The sequence below is a fragment of the Arvicola amphibius genome, chromosome 4 (assembly GCF_903992535.2).
Source record: "Arvicola amphibius chromosome 4, mArvAmp1.2, whole genome shotgun sequence".
In the NCBI taxonomy this organism is placed as follows: domain Eukaryota; kingdom Metazoa; phylum Chordata; class Mammalia; order Rodentia; family Cricetidae; genus Arvicola; species Arvicola amphibius.
Genome location: NC_052050.1, coordinates 75687596 through 75711395, shown reverse-complemented (window position 1 = coordinate 75711395; position 23800 = coordinate 75687596). Strand labels below are relative to the sequence as shown.

The window sequence follows — 23800 nt, the reverse complement described above, 5'->3', positions numbered from 1 at the left end:
GAAATTCAATGTTTGGTAGTCCCCAGCAGATATCTAAATTTAGGCTGTGTATATATGTGTGTTTGTGTATGTGGTAAATGTGTGCATGTGTATGTTTGTGTGAGTTTGTGTGTGCGTGAATGTGTGTATATTTGTGTTTTTGTGAGTATGTGTTTGTCTATGAGCATGTTTGTGTGAATATGTATGTGTGAGTGTGTGTATGTGAAGTTTGTGTATGTGTGTGCGATTGTGTGTTTGCATGTGTGTGTATATTTGTATGTTTATATGAGTATATATGTGTGTGTGTGTATTTGCACACATGTATAAGAGGGATGGAGAAAAGTACGTATTTTACTTATGGTATGCAGTAGAGTCCAGCTCCTGAGGAACCTTCCAGCCTTCTTCACTGATCAAGCATGTTTCTTTACAGTATAGTCCTGAGTGGAGACTAGCCAGGGGACAGTTTGTTACTTACAAACGTATTTCAGATGGATAGTTTTCTGCTGAGGGTGGATATTTTTCAGAAACTTGACATTTTCAGCTGAGGGTTGTATATCTCAGATGGCAGAGCGCATGTCGGACGTCCTAAATTCAATCCCCAACACCATAGCACAAAGTGGGTATCTACCAATAATCCTAGCCAGTACTGAGGAGGTGGTGGGAGGAGGCCCGGCAGTTCAAGATTAATCTTACCTACATAGCAATCTTGAAGCCAGTCTTGGATGCCTAAGACCTAGTCCTGAAAGAGAAAAGAAATACATGATCCTTTATTCACTTCGTTGAAACACCTTGGACTTTTAAAATTTTGGTCATTCATTCATTCATTCATTCATTCATTTATCTATCTATCTATCTATCTATCTATCATCTATCTATCTATCTATCTATCTATCTATCTATCTATCTATCTATCTATCTATCTATCTATTTATTTATTTGACCTGGCAGTCTGAAGGACACAGCAAAGTAGGATCTGCATAATAGGGCTTTCTTTGCTTATGGCTGTTCTTCTTGTGTTCTCATGTTTAACAAACAGGGTTGTGCTGGCCAGTGGATCCATTGTTCCCAGTTTTCTCAGAAAACTTAAGTGGTGGCCAGTGCTGGCCATCAAAGCCAGAGGACTGAGGTTAAGCTTTGTGCTTTCTCCTGCCTCACCTTCTCCTTACATGGATCAGTATGTGTGGCCTTTATTCTCAAGAAGACGTTCAAATGAAGACTGTCGTTGCTCTGGGATTTTTGAGAAGGCTGTGGTTGAAGGAAATGCCACCCATCAAAAAGAGGAGAAAAAAAGAATCCATTTAATACAGAATGACTAGAGGGAGAGCAATCACTCATCCTCATTATTGACGCCTTCCACGCAATTAGTGTGTTCTTGAGGGAAGGGTGTTTAATCCACCCACGACCCTGCATATTCTCATTGGGTAGATGTGAGAACACAGTACTTCACATTGAACCCTGCCAATACCCGCGCGTAGTGAAGGAGAGACCCCAGCTGAGGGCTGCATTCCTGGCTCTGCGAGGGCCCTCTCCCTCTCCTGTCCTCTGAGCAGGGAGAGGTTAAGCTTGGCCATTAACCCATAAGTGACCCAAGTAGAATTTTCTGTTCCTGGGATCCGTTGATTGCCAGGTATAGCTTTGTGGTAATTCTAGCATTTGCCACCCAGCAATCTGAACCTTCTGTCTGCTTAAATGATGATTTTTACATGGTAATGGTTGGTACTAAATCCTCTCGCTTTTGCTCCACAGCCGCTGTTGTGACAAGAAAAGCTGTGGCAACCGAAATGAGACTCCCTCAGATCCAGTGATAATTGACAGGTAGGGACCACTCTTCTTTCACTGGATTCTTCGTCCTCATTATAATGCAACACCTGCTTTGTGTCGCTCATCGGCGCGGGTTAGGGATGCATGCGGCTGAAGTTTGCCTGTTGGTCCCGACTTAGACTGCGCCGAGTTATTGTGATTTCTGGGAAAGCCATACGGAATGTTCTTTGGAGGCCTGTTTCTTGGATGGCTCTGGTTTCGTGCCTGATTAATGCACATAAAGTAATATATATGTGTATGCTCATTCCTCACTCTCTGTGGTTCAGTCCCCATGGTGTATCAGGAAGCTTCAGAAATAAAATAATAATAGTTTTGTGATTTATGAAATGTGGTTGGGTGCTTATAAATATTTAACTTTTATTTGAAAAATGTTTGAATCATTATCACTTTTAGCTACAGTAGTTCTGTTGGACGTAATCCATCTACATTTTAAGGTTTTATTTATGCATAAAAGCAGTTTAAAGAGATCTGTGAACCAAGATTTTTCTACTGTTATTTCCGGGCTTGATTGCAGCTCGCACAGTATTGTACGTTGATTAATTTATCCTGCTTGTCTTAATTATTGTGTTTTTAAACAGATCCATATTACTAATCTGACATGACCAAGTAAATCACTGTAGAACAATACATCTGTTTCAGTTCGCCAGTGCTGTTTTGAGTCAGTGTGCACACATTGTGCAGAATGGCATCCCAAATATTCATTTTACATTTTAATTATTGAAATTCATTGTATGGAAACATGTATGATAAAGCACTCGTTACATGGAACTACTCATTGAGAATTAAATGGCCTGGAAGCTTTATGGAGACTGTCAGTTGTCAGCTAGGAAAAAAGCTAGCTAGCATCTACTCGCTGTGGGGAAAAAAAAGAATCTTCATTCAAATGAGGCAGATTCCTTCGTTGAGGAATCAACAGCCAAATGCACATCCCATTTTGGGCTTTGATACCTCCTTAGACAACAGCAGCACAAGGACGCAACAAGAACAACTTGTCAAATTCCTCGAGTTTGTCAATTTTGCTTTATCATTTTTCAGGGAAAGAAACCTAGGTGTCTATTTTGTTCATTCTAGTTTCTGTCAAAAGATTGTTGGTTATGACCTCTGTGAGTCTTCAGAATCTTAGCTCAGCACTGATCACCAAGTAGCTCTGTAAAAGTTTCACTTTAACTGAGTATTCTAGTCAGAGAGCTCATGCTAATAGTCATGAATGTATATATATATATATATATATGTATGTATATAATGTTTGATATGCATAATAGCATCTTAATTCCATGTTATGAGGCGAAGGTTCACTGTACGGTGATGTTGTCTGGTGTCCATTGAATGAGAATGGCGTGCTTCTCAGATATATCATTCCTAAAACTGTATTTTCTGCCCTGGAAGATAAAAATCTCCCAACAAACAAGGTCAGAGGCCTACCTCCCTGTAGCTCTGTGTCATTTGTGTATCCCTTTCAGAGGGCTGCTTCCTTTCTTAAGCAAGTATTTCCTACTCTTGCATTCAAAAGAAAGCATCTCGTCAAAGAGCCAGCCCACATACTCCCCAAACTTTGAAACTATAAGCATTCTTTGGTGCCTCCTGGTCCTTTTAGGTTTACGTGGTGACGAGGACCTACTGTGCCACCCGCAATGAAAACACTTTTTTTCCTTCTCTTTTGCTTGTGAACGGGTTAAGCTTTAAAGTTCTTCATTGGGTTTAAGCTATGACTCCGATGCAGAAGGCTGATAGGACTGTGGTTTGAATAACATCTGATTTTGACCTGTTCCTGTGGGTTGCGATGGCAGGAGAAACTTGACTCAGCAGAGCTGTAATTAGCCCGCCCCATGTTTTTGAAACAGGATTGTGTTACCTGGATTGCATTAGTGTGGCTTCTATTGTCGCCGCCTTGCATCTGTCCCAGTAGGGTACTTAAAACCCTTTCTTGGCTGGGGGAGTTCAAACAGTTTATGCAAAAAAGTCTACACTTTAGGCTGTGGGTGCTTTAGCGAAATTATTCCTGACATCTATCCTTTTCCTTCCTCCCAACCCCACTCCCCCTCCCTTCTTTCGATTAGACAAAGTAGAAAACCTTGTATAGCTAGGTTGATTTCTTTAAGGTACAGACATTTTAAAACTGTCGGAGACACCCTGGATGTGTTCAAGTCCCAATATCCATTTATTTGCTGGTGTTTGCCACTGTCTGACATGGAGCTACCTTTTCAAGCAATGAGACCAGTTGATAGGCAGAGCTCCCAGTGGGCTATTTTTATTTGCATGTGAGTTTTCAAAGTTCTTCCCCCCTTCAGTTTGCCAAAGATGTAAAAAAAATGCACAAACCTCCAGTCATGTCTCTGCCGATATGTGAAACTTCTCTTTCTAATGGCGAGGGATGGAAATCACAAGAGCTCAGGCAAGGACGGGCAAAACAAAATATTTTTCAACTGCACAGAATTGCTGCAAAGGGCAAAAATATGACGGCAACGGTGTTTGAATTTCAGGTTCCAATTTCGTTCCGTGTTATAGATTGCATAATATCTATTCTGTGCTTAGGGTTTGATTTGCTTTCAGATTTATGTTGAGAGCCTGCTGCACTCAACAGCAACAGCCCTTTCTTATACTATGCATACTGTATTCAACATAAGGCCAAAGGCGTGGGCTCTTGTGGCCTTAGAAGTTAGCGTAGCTTTAACACACAGCCACCTATTCTTGAAAGCTAATAGTTTCTAGCTCCCTTTGCTTGACCTTCAGAATTTGGAAGAACACTGCTATTTTTTTCAGTCAAAGGACTTTTAGCAGTGATTATTCAGGAAGGCTATTTATAGTGAAGAATGGAAGAGGCTTTTTGGTCACACAGCACTGGTGCAGGGCCAGCCATTTCTGTGTTAAAACTTGGCTACATTATCTCTTGCCAGGGATTTGGAGGCCAGTTTGGCAAATTGTATATATATGTAAAATGGAGTTAACAGAATCAGCAGTTGTACAGACAAGTTTCTATTTCCTTCCAGTGGCAAGCAACAAAGTAAGAAAATACGACCCAAATGACTTCTTTTCAGTCAGGACAATTTGTCAAAATGCTTATTGGAAAATTGCTATGTGGTATAGGAAGGGTGCATCTGGAGCCGGCTGCTAGGTTACGTTTCTGCTCAACGCCAAAGAGCTTGATTAAGAATCATAAAACCCCAGCCTGTGCCCAATGATCCAGCTATTTGGGCTGTGCAGACACGGGAAAAGTCAAATGTGTTAGGTTTAATAGCTGACGAACAGGAACTAACAACAGCAAATTTCATTATCTTTGAGTTCAAGGGCTATGTGTGGTCATCGGTGTTAAAGTAAAACGCAAAAACTGACTGCCAGTTCCCAAGTGGGAGGGGGGGGGGCAGCTGACTTAACATCCGCACACTAACTCAGATCTGAATTTCAAAGGTTCGCAGTGAGATTCCTGTTTGGAAACTGAGTATGCAGTAGTTCCATTACTACAGTGAATATCCTTGTGTCCTAACCTTTTCCCTTGGAGTGATCTTAGTTCAACAAATAAAACCTCATTAGGTTATTCCCATTTCAACGAGTTTATTAAATTTTGCAGGAGTAATTAGCATAAGCTGTGCTAATTTTTCTGGAAGACTAATGACGGAGGTTCTTAATTAGCTTTACTTTGTAGGAATCAGGAAAGAGGATAATGACAAAAGCCGCATAGGGTACTCTGAATTGGGAACCCACTTTTTTTTTTTTTAGAATCCATGCAACTTCTGTCTCTTGACGGAAACTTTGTGATGCACGCTTTGACTGTGAGGATTAAAACTAAAGACTTTTATTTTGTATTTAGTTAGCTACAATTAGGATCCTAGCTTGGTTGAAAAAAAAAAAAAACAACTTTATTTTCCTAGACTTATCTTGGAGTGGTGAGACTGATGAACGCAGATGGCCTTACAAAAACACCTCTTTCTTCAAATTCTACCATACGGTTTCTTCCACAGGAAACACTGTCTCTGGCTAGAATATGTGGGTCTGGGATATTCTACATTGTTCTTTAATTTGGCATCAGTGTGATGGATGAAATAGTTAGATCAACTAAGCAAATGAAGACATAAGTTCTTAGGACTAGAGATCTTTAGCTGTCTGCACACAGAATTTGTTTGTAAGGGACAGAAATAATGCAAGATAAACTTGTAACGTGTGTCTGTAAAAACCCAATTCTATTAGGATTTTGCATAATGTGGTTCAGACAGCCTGCGAATTTTGGGTCCCCCCAAAAGCAGCATTTAAAACTTAGATTTTTGTAAACCCATCCACACGTACTGGTCTAATGATTTGGGCTTGCTGATTGCCACAATCTTGCCTTGTTTTTCTTTTCCATTGTAAGTCTCTATCTGCAGTGATACTTAGAGCTAGGAGATACAGAGCACCAAGTATAACATTAAGAAATGACACGGCTCTTGTGGCATAAAACCCTCAGCTTCTTTGGAATTAGTTCAGGCAACACTTATCCAAATCTCTCCTAAAATAAAACCAACACACACACACACACATACACACACTCACACACACACTCACACACACAACAAAAACAAACAAACCAAACGGAGAAGAGAAGAAGAACCAAGATTTGTTTTCCAGACCAATCTAAAGTTCTTCTACAGCTTGGTCATTTAAATATTATCAACTGGCTTTTCCATGGTTATGATGCAAAATGGGACTGTCAGTTAGGAAATAGCTAGAATGTTCATTTTACCCTCCACAGGCCAGTTGAATAGAAAGCCTTGGCCACGCTGGGGTTGTTCAGATAGAAACTTTGATTGAAGGTCCAGGCCTGAACCTAAGAGGTCAGGCGGAGAGGCAAGACTTTGTAGACAAGCAGGGTTTTATCTCATTATCACGTTAACTTTCTTGACAAAGTTGTTGCCCATGTTTTTACGCGACTGTGACCATCAGCATGACGGGAAACAACAGTCACGTGTAAACTCAGGACGCTCATAGGCGATTTTTAACCATTGGGCACGGATGAGAAAATGTATTACGCTGAGTTTCTGAAGGCATTGGGATCCTTTAGCGAGTAACTTCTCTGTCTTTTATTATCAATGATAAATCCCCAAATCCACACAAAATGATTTTCTGTCTTTGTGTCTCAGGGGTTCTCAACCTGTCGGTGATGACCTCCACAAGGGTCACATACCATAGATCATTTACATTACGATTCATAACAGTAGCAAAACTGCAGTTCAATGTAGCAATGAAATAATTTTATGGTGTGTGTGTGGGGGGGGGGGTCACTGCAGCATGAGGAACTGTATTCAACTGCGACCACCTTAGGCGGGTTGAGAGCTTCTGCCTTAGATGGGCATGAAGATATGCTTCCTAAACCTTGCAAGTGAAAGCTGTAGCCAGGTTGGGTTCATGACTTCAGTTGATTGCTCGTTCAGTTCTCATCTTCCTCCTCATCGTCATTCAGAAGGGCCAATCAGCGAGCAGAGAACTGTTCATCCCAGCATGCAAGCTGCTGTGTGGGTCACCAAGAACCAGAGGTGCAAATGCGTTTTTCAGAGCTCTGAGAAACCTTCCCACCTCATTTCCTAACTCTGACTGTTCAGTTAAAACCAAAGGAGGAGAAATCTCTTCCCTAAAGCTGCCCCAGGCCTGATAATTGCTGTCCTTCCGGCTGCTCTGAGAGGCTTCTATCTTTTCAACAGAAGAGAGTCAGCATCAACAGAGAGCAGGAATTTGCAGTTGGTTTCTAGCCCTAGTGCATTTAAACATTTGTTTTCTCAGTGGGAATTCACATGTGATTATTAGTAATGAGACTTATGTGAGCAAGCATCATTCTCAATTTTACACGTATCACATGGTACCGTTCTGAGCACGAGAGGAGCTCTTGAACACTTGGGTACGGCTTGCTCCTGTGATAAAAAAAAATTACTAATACAATTAGCTAATAGCAGTCTAGATTCCATTTGCTATCAGCTCTTCTCAAATACACAGCCAGGATACATTAAAATGCGTTTCAAATATGCCGACAGTAGATCATAATGCAAAGTACTTTTGCAGGGTGTTACACTAGAGCAGACACTGTATAATAAGCAGTGGTGGTCTTCCTGTAAAGGGAATTACGGCACAACTTCCAAGAAACGTGTTTAACAGAGCTTCAGGGCATCAGCAAGTGTGTGTGTGGAACAGGGCCCGTGTGTGGGCTCACAGTGTGGCTTTGCGTCTCACGTCACCATAAGTTTGTTTCTATGACAGTTTGGGGAGATGCAGGAAAGCATTGCCGGCTCCTCGGTGTCAGTGACTTTGCACAGCTACTTGACGATTCTAATTCATCAGTATAATAAACATGCTTTTACTTTCAAATAAGTTGTTTAGCGTTGAAAACAAGCCAAGCAACCCTACAAGTGTGGCACTTCATTGATAGGAATTCTCATTCCCCACTACCATCAGTGCCTGGCCAAAGCTCTCTAATTGAAAAAAAAAAATTGGCCAGATATAAAAAAAAAAAAAAAACCCACTCAGGAGTTTCAGCCCAAAGAGATGGTATTTTGATCATTTTAATTTGCATGAGATGTTATCTAAAATAGGCTACCAATTCTTTCTCCTCGTTCCCTCCTATCCCCTTCCCGCCTCCCCTCTCCATTTCTTTACGGGCCCTGTAACTATACACTGTTCAGGACAGTGTAAAAGTGACTCCTATTGCAACCAGTGAAATACGGTGAACAGTACAGGTCTGTCTTTGGTTGCGTGCTGTCTTTAGGAGTGTGGGTAGATGAAGATAAATCTCCCCTGCAAACTATTTCTCCAGTTACAAGCCTTTGTCCGGAAGCAAATGAGGGTTTTAATGTTACAATACTTGTTATAATAGAATTTTAATTGCCTTAATCCTGGTAGAGTATGACACACACACATGCAGAGAGAGAGAGAGAGAGAGAGAGAGAGAGAGAGAGAGAGAGGAGAGAGAGAGAGAACATTCTTAATGGAGAGAGAAGCCAAGCTCCCAAACAAAACAACAGAAAACCCTACCACATTTTCCTCTGAGGGGGTCACTTATAAAAAAGATGTGAAATTGTTTAGTTGGAAACAATGCCTTGCCATTTCATCCTTCTCAGATGGACTTCACCTTCAGTAGAAAACACAATGACATGCTTTGATAATTTTTATTTTTAAAGGTAAAATGCTTGGTTCCAGTTGTGAACATCCCCCCCACCCCATCACTTTTAACAATTTCAGTAGGCAAGCTGGCAAATTAGCTAGCTCGAGCCCACTCAATAACTTCCAAAATGGCCCTCGATGACTACAGCGTCGCCCTGACTGTTTGAAGCACAATAGTTTCATAATATAATAAAAAGTAACGGTGTTAGGCAACACATCTTTAATAAGATATTATTCGCGCCTTTGCCATGTGCTACGGGAGCTGCCTCTCACTTGGTGGGCTTTTGATTCCTCTCAACAAGATTATTTCAAATACTCTAATCCCGAATCATTGACATGAATACAAAAGCTTGGTGACATCTAATAGATGCCTCTTAGCTTTGCGTTAGCTCTTGTTCCTTTCCTTTTTCTTCTCCTTTTACCTGACAAAAAGCTTATGGACACTTGGGCTCTGTCTAGCAGGAACAGCATGGGGGGGGGGAGGGTTCCTCATGAAATAAAAAGGAGGAAAAAGACTGACAGAGGCCGGATAAGCTACGGAGTGAAGAACCATAGATTAAAAGTAAATGCTAGTAAATCCTCCTCTGGTCACTCACTCCTTCGCTCATTGTTTTCTTTAACACTTTAAATGCCAGGGCAAGGGGAAAAGGGAGGAGGGTTAAATGAAGCACGTCCCAGCTGTTTATCTGGACGTGGTCACTGTATATATTGTACAGGGCTTGGGCGGGATTGTCACGTTTTCATTGAGACTTTGTCGTGATGGTGAAAAAGAAAAGTCCTTGTAATCACTACCAACAATTTCTCAAGCCCCCCCCCCCCCGCCCCCTTTTTAACTCATTCTCTGTTCAGTTGACCAACATCGATGCTATGTTCAGGATGGGTATTGTGTGAATGAGCCGTCCTCTGTAGGGTGTAGACACTGGGGGCTCGTGATGCCGTACAGTCAGGGTGGAAGTCCTTCTAGTAATCCATGATTTGAAAGTGATTGAAGTAGAGTATTAGAATATCTTGTTCCCTGGCACCAGCTTCTGTGTTTGGACATGGAACTGCTCCTGCTCGAGCTGAGAATCCTTAGGTGCGCTGGAGGGCCCACAGTGGATCAGACCCTGGGGACGCATGGAGGAGGAGTTATTCCTGGAGACACATGCTTTTCTCTGTCTTTCCTGAGCAATCATGATTGGCCAACGCTCTCTTTTACTCCCTTTGCAGATAGGACCCAACAACTACTCTCTTGACAATTTATTGTTGTCCAGTACTTAACTATTGAGGAGTTTTCACCTTTAAAAATTGTGTTTCCCATTTATTAAGGTTCTGATCTGTCATTAATATTTCATAATTAAAAAAATAGTTTTGTGTGCAGTCTTGACTGAAAACTTCCCCCCAAATGGAAGGTAGTTTGAAGAACTCTAGGATTGCCATTAGATTTGATCCTCTCCCCACCTCTCTCTCTCTCTCTCTCTCTCTCTCACACACACACACACACACACACACACACACACACTATCAAGACAGAAAACAGAAAGTGATCAGTTTCTTTTAACTGTTAGGAAGTCCTTTGGAAAAGGAAGTTGGTAAAATGTTCACTCAGTGCTCTTTGAAACCATTGCCAACAGTGTCAGAAGCCTCTGTTTTCCTAAGTGGTTGTGATACTTTCTTAAATTCGGATCCTAACCTTTACGGCATGCTCTATACACCACAGAATATCTTCAAACCACCTGATACCATCTTCCTGCAATTACAGGCAAAGGATGCCCCACTTGGGAAATCCGTGTGTTCTTTTAAAGATCAACCCCTGAGCATAATCAAACAAAGTGAACACAGTATCTGATCACTGTAAATGTAATTGTTCCATACAGAGTCGTGGCATAATGCTAGCAGATTTTTGACACTGTAAAATGTGTTTTTTTAGAGGCTGCTCTTCCCACCAGTGAGCTCAGTCTGGTGGGGCAGGAGCCTGGGGGGCTGGCCCCTGAGGAAATGACGAGAAACTCCACACCACCAGCTCTCAGCTTGATCTTCCTCTTCTCCCCTTCATTACTTAGTGACGCGGTTTCTAGGACCTCGTGGCATGCCTGTTATGCCACCTTTCTTGATAGCCACATCTCATCTCCTCATGTGTTTCTCTAAACGTAGTCCCTTCCCAGTTTCTTATTACTTAGTTACACATTTAACTTGTGAGACTGAAAAATGAAAGTACCGATCCAGAGAGAAATCTATTGAAGGCAGAGTACAATGGCAAAGACAAAGACTTTGAAGCCCCTTGCTGCTGGGCCAAATTCTTCATGACTGCTTAGTATTTTCACCTCAAGCACCTCAGTGCTCCAATCTTCAAAATGGGAGCTTTCATTTCTATTGTGGATTACAGCTTCAAGCCTCACTGCTTTAGGGGCATATTCAGTGGATATAGCGTGCTTGTCTAACATGTGCAAATGCTCTGAATTCAGTCCCCAGTATCATACACACACGCGTGCACACACACACATGCACACACACACCTATACATATACACGATTATATTTTTATTACAAGAAAGTTAACAAGATTTACAATACTACTAAACAGTAGGCTTGAGATATTCCAAGCCTTAAAATAAGATTTTGGAAACTGAGCCTTATATATTTTTATGTGGGTCTGTACACCTGATTCGAGAAACGCTATGGCACTGTTTTTTTTTTTTTCTTTTCTTTTTTTTTTTTTACAAGATGTGTTACCTTATCATGGTGGTTGTACCTTCTTGAATATCACTCATTTCCTTTCCCTTCCACAACTGTTTATTGCTCTTCTATCTTTGTCACACACCATGTTCATAATTGTCCAGAAAAGCTGCAAGAAGAGGCAAGAGGCATAGACAGAAAGCAAATGCCTTGTGACCCCATGGAGCTCCTGGAATCCTGGAGCTTTCTCAGTGGCTCAGAATTTTATGGGGGTGGTATGTTGAAATAGTAAGTAAATATTATGGTTTTTCTTTTGAGACAGTGTCTTTTATAGGCTAGGCTGGCCTTGAACTTGTGACTATTCAGCCTTTTTCCCGAGTATTGGGATTACAGGCACATGCTGCCATCTCCAACTGTGTTGACTTCTTTAAAATAGAAGAGCACAATACAAGACTGAATCAAGTTGTACAAGAAAGATTCCCCCCGGGCTGAAGGCAGCTCATATGTGGTGGGCAAAGCCCATGGTTTTATTACATTCCTCTGATACAGTCTCAATGTTGGTTAAGACTGTGTGCCATGGAGTCAGATCGAATCCTAGCTCAGCTATCACCATAGGACCCTGGGCAGTTCAACTGCTCTTAGCACTCATTTCTCCATCGATAAGCTGTGTCAGCAGAGTGCCTGGCACACAATACATACTGAGAATGACGTTGCTGTCATTTTAAAAATCCAGGCTGGAACGAAAAGACTGCCAAGACCCTTTGCTGTGGAATTCAGACTCCAGCGTTTTGTGATATCGCCAAACATGGTAGGGCAGATGGACTTCAGAGGATGATGCCAACACGCTTCTGGGGTAGTTGACACCGCTGCTGGTTGCTGCCTAACCTCGGCCCCCAGCACAATACCTCGCTCCTGTGCTGTAGACGCTTAGAGGACGCTGTGGTGTAAGGAGAGGGGTGAGAAGCTCAGTTGTTGAATGTGAGGGTCTCGTCTCTGCCTGAAGACAAGCTTGTTACAGCCACACAATAAAGCCAAGTGGGGCTGCTATTAAAGACTGACAAGAAACAGAAAATGCAAGATAAAATATTAAATTTGTTTCAGTTAAAAATGTTAATCTTCACACGATTACCATGCAAATCTCCTCGTTGCCTAACTGTTTAATTGATGGAGTAAATCACAGAGTTGACAGGGAAGTGAGAACCCTGCTGTCGGTGCTCGCACAAAGCACATTTTCAGGAATATATTCTGTTAAGCGGTTTGTCTAGTGCACATACTAACATGAGCTAAGGAAATAATATATGTATGACCCACCTTGAGGAAAGCAGCATGCTTCAGAATTTCCAGGAAAAGATTTTGTTTTTGTTTTTGTAGGGACAACTTAACTATGTACTAGGACTATCAAATAAGAAATCAGTATTACCGTGGTCTGTGTTTAAACATAGTAACATGGTACTTTTGTGATGGAAGGGTTAATAAATTCTCCCTTTTTCTCTCTTTCTCTACCCCCACCCTCAAGATCCTCCTGCCCCCGACTCAATCCTATCATGTGCCTGGTTGGCGCTGAAAGAAGGCTTGACGTTGCCCATGGGGCATCCCTTTTCTCAGCCTCCTCTGAGGTCTCCTGGGCAGATGGGAGCTTGCCTTCTGTCCTTAGTACTCAAAATGAAGCCAGGCACCAGGTCCAGCAGCCTAGCTCCTCTGACCCGGGAGCTGGTGAGGAGGGGAGACAGACATCACTCATATCTAAGAGGATGCATCTCTGTGGCTTTAGGAGACTCCCACTGAAGGAAGTTCTCCCTTATTTCCAAGATAAGGTGTCATTCATGAAAGCAATGTGCTGAACTAATCAGGTTAATTGAGAGGCCCGGAATCCTCACTGAATCTATCTTTCCTTCCTGTTCAAGGCAGATAGCACAGACAGAGGGCTTACAGGATCCTTGCTTTCCCCATAGCTTCTAAGATCTGTAGACGGGTGGAGAATGGAGGCTCAGCAGCAGCGTGAATGCTCTTGGAGCTCTGCATACACAGCCTCTTTTCGTAGGACAGCATAACCGTAAAGAAGTCACAACCCTCCTGAAGACTGAGAGATGGCGTGCCTTCAAATGTCTGCTTCTGCCCTTGTTCATTAACGTTAATCTCAACATTTCAGATCAGCCAAGACAGACAGTGGGGGAGGGCAGCCAGGAGCCTCCATGGGTATTTTATATAAGATTGAAACTTCAAATACTCCACAAAACATCTGACTGTGTTGTGCCGCTAGTCCACGAAGCTTCTGTAGTTTCTTTGGTTATCTGAAGTGGACACTGGAGGCTGAGGACTGCATGGATGACTCCCTGAAGTGACAGAGAAGAGGGGAGACTCAGGCTGCTTCAGCAAGTTCCTTTTGGGGTGCTTGTCCCCTCTTCTCTCACACAGCTGGTCCTATTATAATTTTAAGTGCTATCATTGCCTATCCTGCTCCCCCTCTCTTTCCACTCTTTTCCTGTGAATTTTTTTTTCTTGGAAGTTCCAGGAATGACTTTAATTATCTCCACAATCAAATTCTCATTGCTGCCTCTGTGCAAGTGTGTAGTCATAGATCGCTGGGATTATTTTCTTTAGCACTTGGGGATAGAGAAGCTGGTTGTTTCAAAATGAGAACCAGCTGGCTCTACAGAGCCCTCCTTTAGCAGGGAGCTATTCTGTATACAAAGCCTTCGCTCAGGTCAGTCGTTATGGGCAAACCCCAAATCAGCAGTGTTTGGTTTATCTCTCTTTAGAAACTGTCCAGTGAGGTGTGATTAATAATAATAATAATAATAATAATAATAATAATAATAATAATAATAAATAATGGTAAATCAGCACACCCAACATATTTAATTCTGTCTCAGCTAAGTGCCTGACATCATTCCTATGGAAATTAAAGTTATAAGCCTCAGTTTTCTAGTGTGTTTTTGTAAATAGTTAAGATGTCTGTGTGTAACTCTAACTCTCTTTAAGTCTAAAGAGTCAACTGAAGCTCATTTTTCAGCATAGTCTTTTATATGATAAACAGAGTGGGCAGAAGAAAGCAGATAGCCACATTGTTGGTCCCATTAATAGAACCAACTGGAAGGCAGCGATCACTGCGATTTTCTACCATCTTTTCTGCCGGCTTGTGAAATAAAGACTGAGATGATATCCCTCATAGGCTCTTCTGTCTTTCCAGCTTGTAGGAATTGCTTTGTTGTCATACTTGTTCATGTCTACTACACTAGATTTGATCAAAGATGAGAAGAGTCCTCTCGCCAGTTTGCCAAATACTTCTGAAGTGTGTGGAGGAGAGAAGGAAGCTCCCATAACATAGGACTGCAGGAGCCACTTGGCTAGGAAAATAATTTGTTTTGAGAACACAGCTTGCATTTTTAGAAGATAAATGAGTTGGGGCAGGGGTGCAGCATCTATTAAATCAGAATGAAGATGTTAAAAGAAGCGTGTTCACACAGTTCAAATCCAGCTCAGCTAAATTTTAATCTCACAAATGTAAGAGATAACTTTGCATCACTAATAAGAATATATGCCTTTAAAAAATCCTAGCATGCTTCATTCATACAATACTGACATCAACACAACAAAATAATATGAAGAAAGGGCAAAGACCTAGATTTATTCCCATAGGGAGTTTGATCAATACACTGAGGATCTGGTCTATGCACTTCTAATTATTTTTATTCTTAGGATTTCCATATTGAAACATGATTTGGGTAAAATCTTATCTAATGAGTTTTGTGTATGTGTGTGTGTTTAACCAATAACTTTAGATCAAATTAAAATCCTATTGTCTATTTCCTGTGTCTGTCTTTTGAAAAAAATCCTGTGGGTTTTTTAATATATAAAAAAACCAAATAACTGTTATATTTCCAGTCAGTCAAATTTGAACTGAATTTTACTTCCTGTTTCAAAGGTCAAGGCAGGCTGACCTCAACAGCAGTGTGGAGGCTGCTGAATTATTCATGTCATTGACTTTGTGTCAGCTTCCACATTTGTGGAGAAGGATGTTTTATTCATTTATCTCATTTAGAGTTCTTCTCTGCACCTGTTTCTACCATTAAGTACCCTGTAATTTGCATTTGATGCTAATTTAGTTTCATATCAGCCTGGTCCCCCCTTGTTAATTTAATTTTCTAAGACCCTTTTCATTACAGTAGAACTGTTTTTCCTCTTTAAAGCAAACATCTATACAAGTAATTGTATAAACTGCCTTTTAAATAATATCTTTTAGAAGATTCCATCGTTTAATTCCTTAATTTCTATAATTAGCCACAGTTTGATTAATGTTTCAAAGGGTTAAATTAAAATGCAGAACTACTCAAATACATACTTGAATAATTTCTTATAGACTGCAGGGTTAGCATTGTGGAGTTCTGGATAATTCTGAGAACTGGGTGATTTAGAAGCAGTGATTTTCTTTATGTAGAACGCTGTTTGGTTTATGAAGGGCAGGGCCTTTCAAATCAGTGCACTTTCAACATTAATTGTGAAATGTTAGCTTCTTTTCTTTCATCAGACTTCTGATGATAGATGGCGCCTCAAAGTGTTTCTGCAACATTAGTAACGACATCCCCCAAACAACAAGGGCAGAATTAGGTCCGATTCCTTGAACTATTTCGGAAGCTCAAGCTAATGAATTTCTGTGTTCCATTACAGATTTCGTTCTCATCTTAAATCCTCATTTCTGTCTGCTGCCCTGGGTTAGCTTGCTGGGGAATCTGTCAGCTTCTCAGAAGGGTTTCAGCCCGCACTCTGTCATTTATTTCTATGTGGGCACCGCTGGACTACAATTACCACCTAGAAATTGTGGAAACTAGGAATCTGTTGTCTGAAGGGGGCCTGACTGAAATGGCTGCGACCCTGATGAGAGAGGCCACATCCCCAGGATGTCTGTCAGGGGGTTGGCCATCATAAGAACAGTGACTCACATCAACTAGGTATAGAGACCCTCAGACTGGAAAAAGCTTCTCCCTTATTCTGTTCCCGGCAGCTGACACCAGCGTGTCAGTATTCCCCGAGTTCTTCTCGGGGTGAGGGGTGTTGAATAGAGTATGAATTAAGGTTTAAAGTGTGTGGAAATTACCCAGAAGGAAAATTCTAGCCATGGCCAAATAGTACTAAGAAATCAGCTTGAGATCTGTGTGATACCCTTCTCCACTTGGGCTGGGTTGGCTTGGTCTGTTTTAAATATTCTCTGGGGATACCAATGATGCTGCTGCAGTGGGCTTCTAGAAAGATCTTTCTCAGGCCTGTGGAAGTAAAATATGAAGAGACTTTCCCATTTTCTCTGTTATAAAGACCTCCTAGGGACTGCCTCGTACACCACTGTCATTGTGGTAAAAGAGAAACTTCTAGATTCTCTAGCAGGCTGCTTCATTATGTTGTTCCCTAGCAGCATTGCAGGTAGACTGGAAGATTCTTGGAGGTTCTTTGAGCTAGGAGTTTTTTTTTTTTTTCAGGTACTCCCTATTGCAGGAAAGTTTTCATGTTTTATAATTTGTTTTGCCTTTTTGCTTCTGCATAAGGACTTACACAACATGGGGAATAATAGGAGGGAGTATAAGCTCTTCGTTCATTTATGAAGCATTTGCTCATAGACCAACCCTACATCCATGATAGAGGCTTCTTTTTTAAGTTAGAAAAAAACTGTATTTCTAGAGAAATCTCTCTAAGGTTTGTTTTAATAGCTAGGTTATAGACAAGAAAGAAGATCCTAAGAGAGACATATATGGATCTAATCTACAGGGGAAGTAGAAAAAGACAAGATTTCTTGAGTAAATTGGGAGTGTGCGGATCATGGGAGAGCATAGAAGGGGAGGGAAGAGGAAGGGAGGGGAGCAGAGAGAAAATATGTAGCTCAATAAAAAACAGTTTTTAAAAAACAGCCAGGTTAAAAAGCAATGACCAATAAGAATACAGAAAAGGTTTTCCCATTCAGTTCTGTCTGATGCAGAGATTTCTACAGCTAGACTCTCACGTCTTTCGCAAAGAACCTTTGATATTTACATAGACACATTGAGTGAGGAAAGGACAACACCTTAGCTGGTCTCTAGCACACCCTTCACAGACAATGAAACAGGGAGTGTGTGCTTGCTCTCTCAATTACATCACTTTAGCTTCTACAACATCCGCCTTTTGTTGCTGTTGTTGTTTTGTGTTGCATAACCATATCTTGGATGGAGAATGCACAGTTTAGCTCAGATAAGCAAATCCATCACCTAGTGAAGTGCGAAATGCTTTCCAAAGGGAAGAGGGTGAAAACATTTGTTCCCACTGGAGTGGCGTGGACTCTCAGAGATTATAACCCAGTCCCTTGATTTTAAAGACCGGCAAACCCGAGGTCAAGAGGAACAGAACAATCTTGTCCTAAGTAGTCCTAAAGCCAGGACCATAAGCCCAGTCCCTAGCTCAGCTTCCCGAGACTTTTCTGCTGTTCTTCCGGGGCATCTGCGTCTCATTCTGCTATCTGTTTCGCCTTCTGTGAAATCAGCCTCAGGCAAGGATGCGACTTACCTTTTTCTGGGTCTGGGCCCAAGGAAAGCTCTGTGTTCCATGTCTCTAACAAGGCATCAAACACTAGTTAAGTTGTTTGTAAGAAGTTATGACAGCTACTGGGAAGGGGGAGGAGGGAGGCTCTACAATATCCCGACCTAAAATTGTGCTTGACCCTGTACAAGCTCACACACCTCACTTGTTTGTGGCCATGTTGTTCATACTGTGTCACAACACTGTGGAAAAAGGGAATTTTTGTTTCTATTGTCAGAGGTATTTCATCAGTAATCATTTCCCAGTAGGAATTTTAAGAAGAGTCTTTCATTTTTAGACATCTCCTCAGCAACAGTTTGTCTCTGGTCATTATCTTTCTCTGGAAGGTTCTGACAGAGATAAATATTGAACTTGGCAATTGTCAAAGTATAGTCCTCATTTTAAAAATTATCTTATGGCTAAGCCTAAACAAACTTAATAAATGGCCCTTTCCAAAACTAACACTAAAGGAAATGAGGTATTGTTGCAGAATATAGTTCTGGAAAAAATATCATACAGAAAAGAAAGAAATGGGGTACTGTACTCCCACCTACGCAAAACCACTTTGGTATGTGACTTTGTCTAACTCTGCAGGCTTGGCACACCGATGAATGACCAACAGGAGGACAGAAATCCTGAGGATGGTGTAGGGAGAAATTTCTAGCCCTTGGCATCATTTAAATGTGAACCACAAACAGACAATCCCAAAAGGCACAGGCAGTGACCTTGCAAGTTGGGGATGTCCACCTCTTCAAGAAAGGAGGGAGCCATGGTTATTTCAGCTTGTGAGTGATGAGCCCATGAGACCTGCCTAAAATGTCTAGCTTGACTTAGGTAACTCAAATTTTCATCTTGCTTCCAAGATGGGATTAAACTGTGGCCTGAAAGCTGTGTCTTTCTGTCTACCTCCAACTTTGTCTGGTCATTTTGGACCAACGGGCTTAATGTTAGCAGGTGTGATTTACACATTTATGGATCTTCTTTGTTTTTCCTTTCCCCAAATCATCACCAACGGTTCCACAAGCTAAAGGCCTTTGCGCTTCCAAATATTTTAATATCTGAAAGCAGACAGACCAAATCTGTTCAACTTACCAAAATCATTTCATGATGGAATGCTCTCTGGGTTTGAGAGCCCTTGCTTACATTCAGAGATGGCAGACACTTTCTAGTTGAGTCAACGGGTACAGGCAGTGTAACAGTGTGAATATTTACTCAACGAGTATTCCTGCTGCGCCCACTGTGTGAAGGAAATTGGAGCACTTGGCTTGGGGACTCCCTCAGAAGAGACACTTTGTAGAACGTCCAGGGAACTGATACATGAGAGAAATTATATTTGGGGTACACTTGTCTCTTCCAGATCAACCCCGAAGCCATCCTTCTTGCTTCTACCAGCCACATAGCCCTTGCCAGGCTACTGGCCAGGTGTAAATGCTAGACTCAAAGTGACTCAATTACTTAACCGGATTTAGTGTAGGTGAATCTCCTACGATTCTCATTTTGAATCGTTGTCAACTCATTTTTCCAATTATGAGTCAAATTCAGGTATCATTTTCTCCTAAGGTACAAGCACATCTTGCTTCTGTCACAGATTCGACAAGCTCAGCTGCTCCCTCTGAAGTTGAGTTTTCCATTTCCCATTGACGCTGAGAAGTTCCTGGGGTAGAAGTCTGAGGCAGGGTATGGGGCAGGCGCTGGGGTTCAGGACCATCTCCATGTTCCTTAGAAATGTGGGCCCCAGCAAGACATTCCCTGGGCTTCTGTTTTCTCCTTATAAAATAAGAGAACCGGAAACTTTAGATCTTTAAGCGTCCTCTTTTCTCTTATGGGTTTTCTCCTGTGTGCTCCTAAAAATATGGTCAATCTTGTATCCGGTGTTGGAGAATAGCCTGTTGGTACACTGTGTGAACATCGTGTGAGGCGCACAGAGTAACTTCCCAGTCAAGACTGCACACCCAGCAGTAGGCTCAACTGGCTTTCTCCTCCTTCCTTATGGTGTCCAAGGTACCCAGCTCGGTAATACAGATAAAGCGAGAAGCACAGACCCCATCCGCTGCGGGGATCCACCTTAAGGCACAAGGTTACTGAGGGAGATCATTAGATGAGTGTCCTTATGAGGCTAACTGAGTTGGTATACTTAATTTATTGGTAGCATGAGTTGGGGAAGGGATCTAGTAAAAACGAAACTGTAGGCTTGTAAAACGTGAGGAGTGTGGCCCAACATGTTTATCTACCTGAAATAGTAGCTCTGAGAGGCCATCTGTAGAGGGGACTGAGAGATGCGACATCTCGCAGCTGTCTTACTGAATTCCTCTGGCTTAGACTTACTTCTGGGCGAAGTGACCTAAAAGATGATATATGAGAAATGTATGCCAAATTGCACACGATATTTGCTCATTAAGTGGCAACTTACTTAGCATACCTATTTCCCACATCTACTTTTAGGGTGAAAAATTCCCTAAAGGTTCCCAAAGTAGGGACATCTTAATGATGAAGCAATGAAGGTTCACGTTCTGAGAGTTTCCTGTGCTGACATATAGCAATAGGGTGTGCATGGGCCTTGAGCTTAAAGAAATGAGAATTTCAAAAAATTTTAAAAATTGTTTCTTTTTGGAAATTTGCAGAGATGAAATTTTATACACACACACATATATATTATGTATACACACATATATACATAGTATATATTATATAATCATATATGTATATACACACATACGATTAGACATGTTGGTCCACATGCCATACATATACTTTGTCTTAGATCAGAAGAAGGTCTCTCTTCTTTCTCCCTCTTTCTCTACCCCCCTACCTCTTTCCCCTCCATCTTTTCCTCCTTTTCCCCCTGGTCTTGGAAGCTCCACAAATAAACATTGTAATGTTTTGACAGATTCCCCAAAGAAACAACATCTTAAGCCCCATGGATAATGATTCTGGAGACTTCTCAGGGCAGAAGAAACCCTCCCAGGATTTCCTGCTTCTCATTTCCTTTCCTTTGCTTCTTATTTTATGTCTGGTAAACTTTGACTGCAAGCAGGATCAAGTGTGAAGACAAAACAGCTACAGAGTTACTACATAGAAAATCAGTTCTGTAGAAATGACGTATAAAAACCCCAAAGAAATAAGACCTGTTCTTACAAGGAATCAATATGCCTCTAGAATGTTGTTGTGAATTTATATTAGCAATAATGACCCTGATTCAGTAACAATTAGCAACCAGCAAGGGGTCACCAGCCCCATGGTGCTTTGGCCAAAACCTCTTCCAGTGGACATGAACTGGCTGTTTATCCCAAGGAAGTGCCCCAAGGTGGGGTCCTCCCCTCTTGCCGTCTGACTGTAATTTAACCTCTGATTTGAAAAGGCCTGTAGGAGCAAAGAGACAATGGATTGTGCCTTTGATATCTTGAGTTTATTTTTGACAAGCAATACATAATTGGGTATCATCAGATGGAAATTGTCAAAGTTGATAGTTCATTTATTTTCATTCGAGGATTCATTACTTACTTTGTGCCTACAGTTCTGCTGTAGAGAAAGAATGGATGCAATTCTGTGGTCTGTAAACTAAGGGGTTAGAGACTGTGTCAGCTTGGTCTTTCCCTGGGTTATGGATAACCTGTGTCAGAGGACGACTGACATTCACGGTGACACGTCTATGTGCTATTATGGTAATTATTGTTGTGGGATGATGCAATAGCCAGCATCTCTTAAGCTACATGTCTGCTTTGCATTCTTTCTTTTAGACCTTGCAACCCTCCTTAGTAAGTGTTCTCCTTTTCCGTTTTATAAGGAAGGCAACCTTGGCACTATGGGTTACAGAACATGTTCAGGTTCAGTGCTGCTGTTAGACATGGGAACCAGAATGCCAACCCTGCTGTGTCCAACCCCAAAGATCAGGATCTTGATCGTGACACTCCTCTGCCTCACTATAAAAACTAACATTTCCATTTTCGGAGTGCAGCCTTGAATACATTCATTTAGGCAAATTTCTACCCTTTGCTAGCATAATTGCTATTCCTTTTGTTGGTCATTGCTCCCCTGGGTTTCTCTCAAACATGGTCAGAGGTACCCCAGACTTTTTAAAGATTGAAGATAGGCCACATGGCCCTGCATAATTTGACTGAGACAGCTGTGCAGTGGGTTGTCTCATTTAAATTACAACCACGAAAAGAGATGTACCAGCCTTCATGGACACAAAGCTATGGGCAGGAACATGAAACCTGGTTCCCTAAACCTGCCCTGGGCTGCTGTCGAAGGTAAACAGCCCTTTCAGCAGGACAATTACTTCTCCCTTAGGCCTCTCCTAAAGTCTTGCCCCTTTAAACCTCCTAGGGAGAAGGATGTGTTAAGATCATAATTCCAGCATCCCTGGCAGAGGTGGGAGCTCGAAGAAATCTGCTGGAGAATTAGGGGAGAAAGATAAAGGTGTTTAAAAAAAAATCTCACTGTGGCTGGGATTTAGGGAAGCCCATTGCTCAACACTGAACACAACACTGAACAGGAGCCCCAGGCTCAGTCTCATGGGGACTCGTGCGATGGGACAAGCCTGCTTTTAATACGGGCTTTGTTACCAAGTTTCATGTGTGCCTTTCTACACTGGTTGTTTTCCTCTGTCCTTCAGAACTGGAGCTAAGAGCCCTACAGTCTCGGCTTCCTTTCTACATGTAGTCCTCCCACCCCCCTCCACTTCCAAATCTGGAGATGCACTGAAAGAATGTCTGTATTAGCACGCTGTCTTTTCGGGGGTGGAGGGACGTTTTCTTAGATTATGTACTCTCTGTTTAGTAATCTATAAATACAGTTTACGTTGTTGTTTAGTTTCCTGGTCCATTTTCTCTAAACTTGGTTCCTAGTAGATTTTTTTTCCAAATTAGTTTTTCTTGTTTTGTTTTTCATAATTGTGTCTTTTTGAAACAAACGAAAAATTGTTTCCCAGAAAAGTCCACAACAGTGATATATCTTTTTTTGTGAGTAAGTATAGCATTAGCCTATGTGGGGAGATACCATTCACATTTGTGGACATATGTGATTGGAGCATGACGTCTCTTACAGCAGTTAAACTAAAGATTGTATTTTAGGGCTTTTTGTTGGGGGGGTGGGTGAGGTTATAACTGGCGGGATACAACAAACAAACAAACAAACAAACAAAAAGATCCATGAAGGTTGGATGGGTGTTTAATGCCAGGAAGGGGATGGATGGAGGATAATCGAAGGCAGAGGGATGCCAGAACATGTTAGATACATGTATGAAAGTGTTCAAGAAGAAATGAAGCTAAACATTGAGAATGCGTATTCAAAAATACATAAACCATATGTGTGAGACCATATGTGTCGATTAATAAACTGAATGAAAATTTAAAAGCACGATTAACGGAAGATAGAGATGGTTTTTGTCCTTAGAGGAAAAAAAATAAAGGGCAAGATAAAAAACAAACGTGGACAAACTACATGTGTTGGGCTGTGGATGTGACTATTGCACTTCTGCCGCTTAGATCTGCTGGGATGGAGGCCCCGGGAGCAGGAACACCCCTTTTCTCACCCCCCCTGCTCTATGCCTCTCAGTAGTGGCTTTGTGGGACCTCATGAATTACTTCTTACAGTTAGGGCTCTTTGGTGCGGAGTGCGCTGTGGGCAGTGGAGCCCAGAGCCGGGCAGGCGGTGTTTGTGCTGTTGTTAGCGACACGTAGCGAGTTCCTCCT

At 41.7% G+C, this 23800-nt stretch overlaps 1 protein-coding gene across 12 annotated transcripts in view; it reads left to right on the top strand.

Moving 5' to 3' along the window:
- Positions 1–23800, top strand: part of Ebf1 (EBF transcription factor 1) — a 389291-nt gene that overhangs the window by 23775 nt on the left and 341716 nt on the right. For 11 of the 12 annotated variants that reach the window (XM_038326664.1, XM_038326662.1, XM_038326655.1 and 8 more), the window contains exon 6: positions 1726–1794. The exons of the other annotated variant lie outside the window; for it this stretch is intronic. In XM_038326664.1, the coding sequence (XP_038182592.1) occupies positions 1726–1794 (69 nt within the window). The remainder of the gene's footprint in view (positions 1–1725; positions 1795–23800) is intronic. 12 annotated transcript variants of the gene reach the window in all.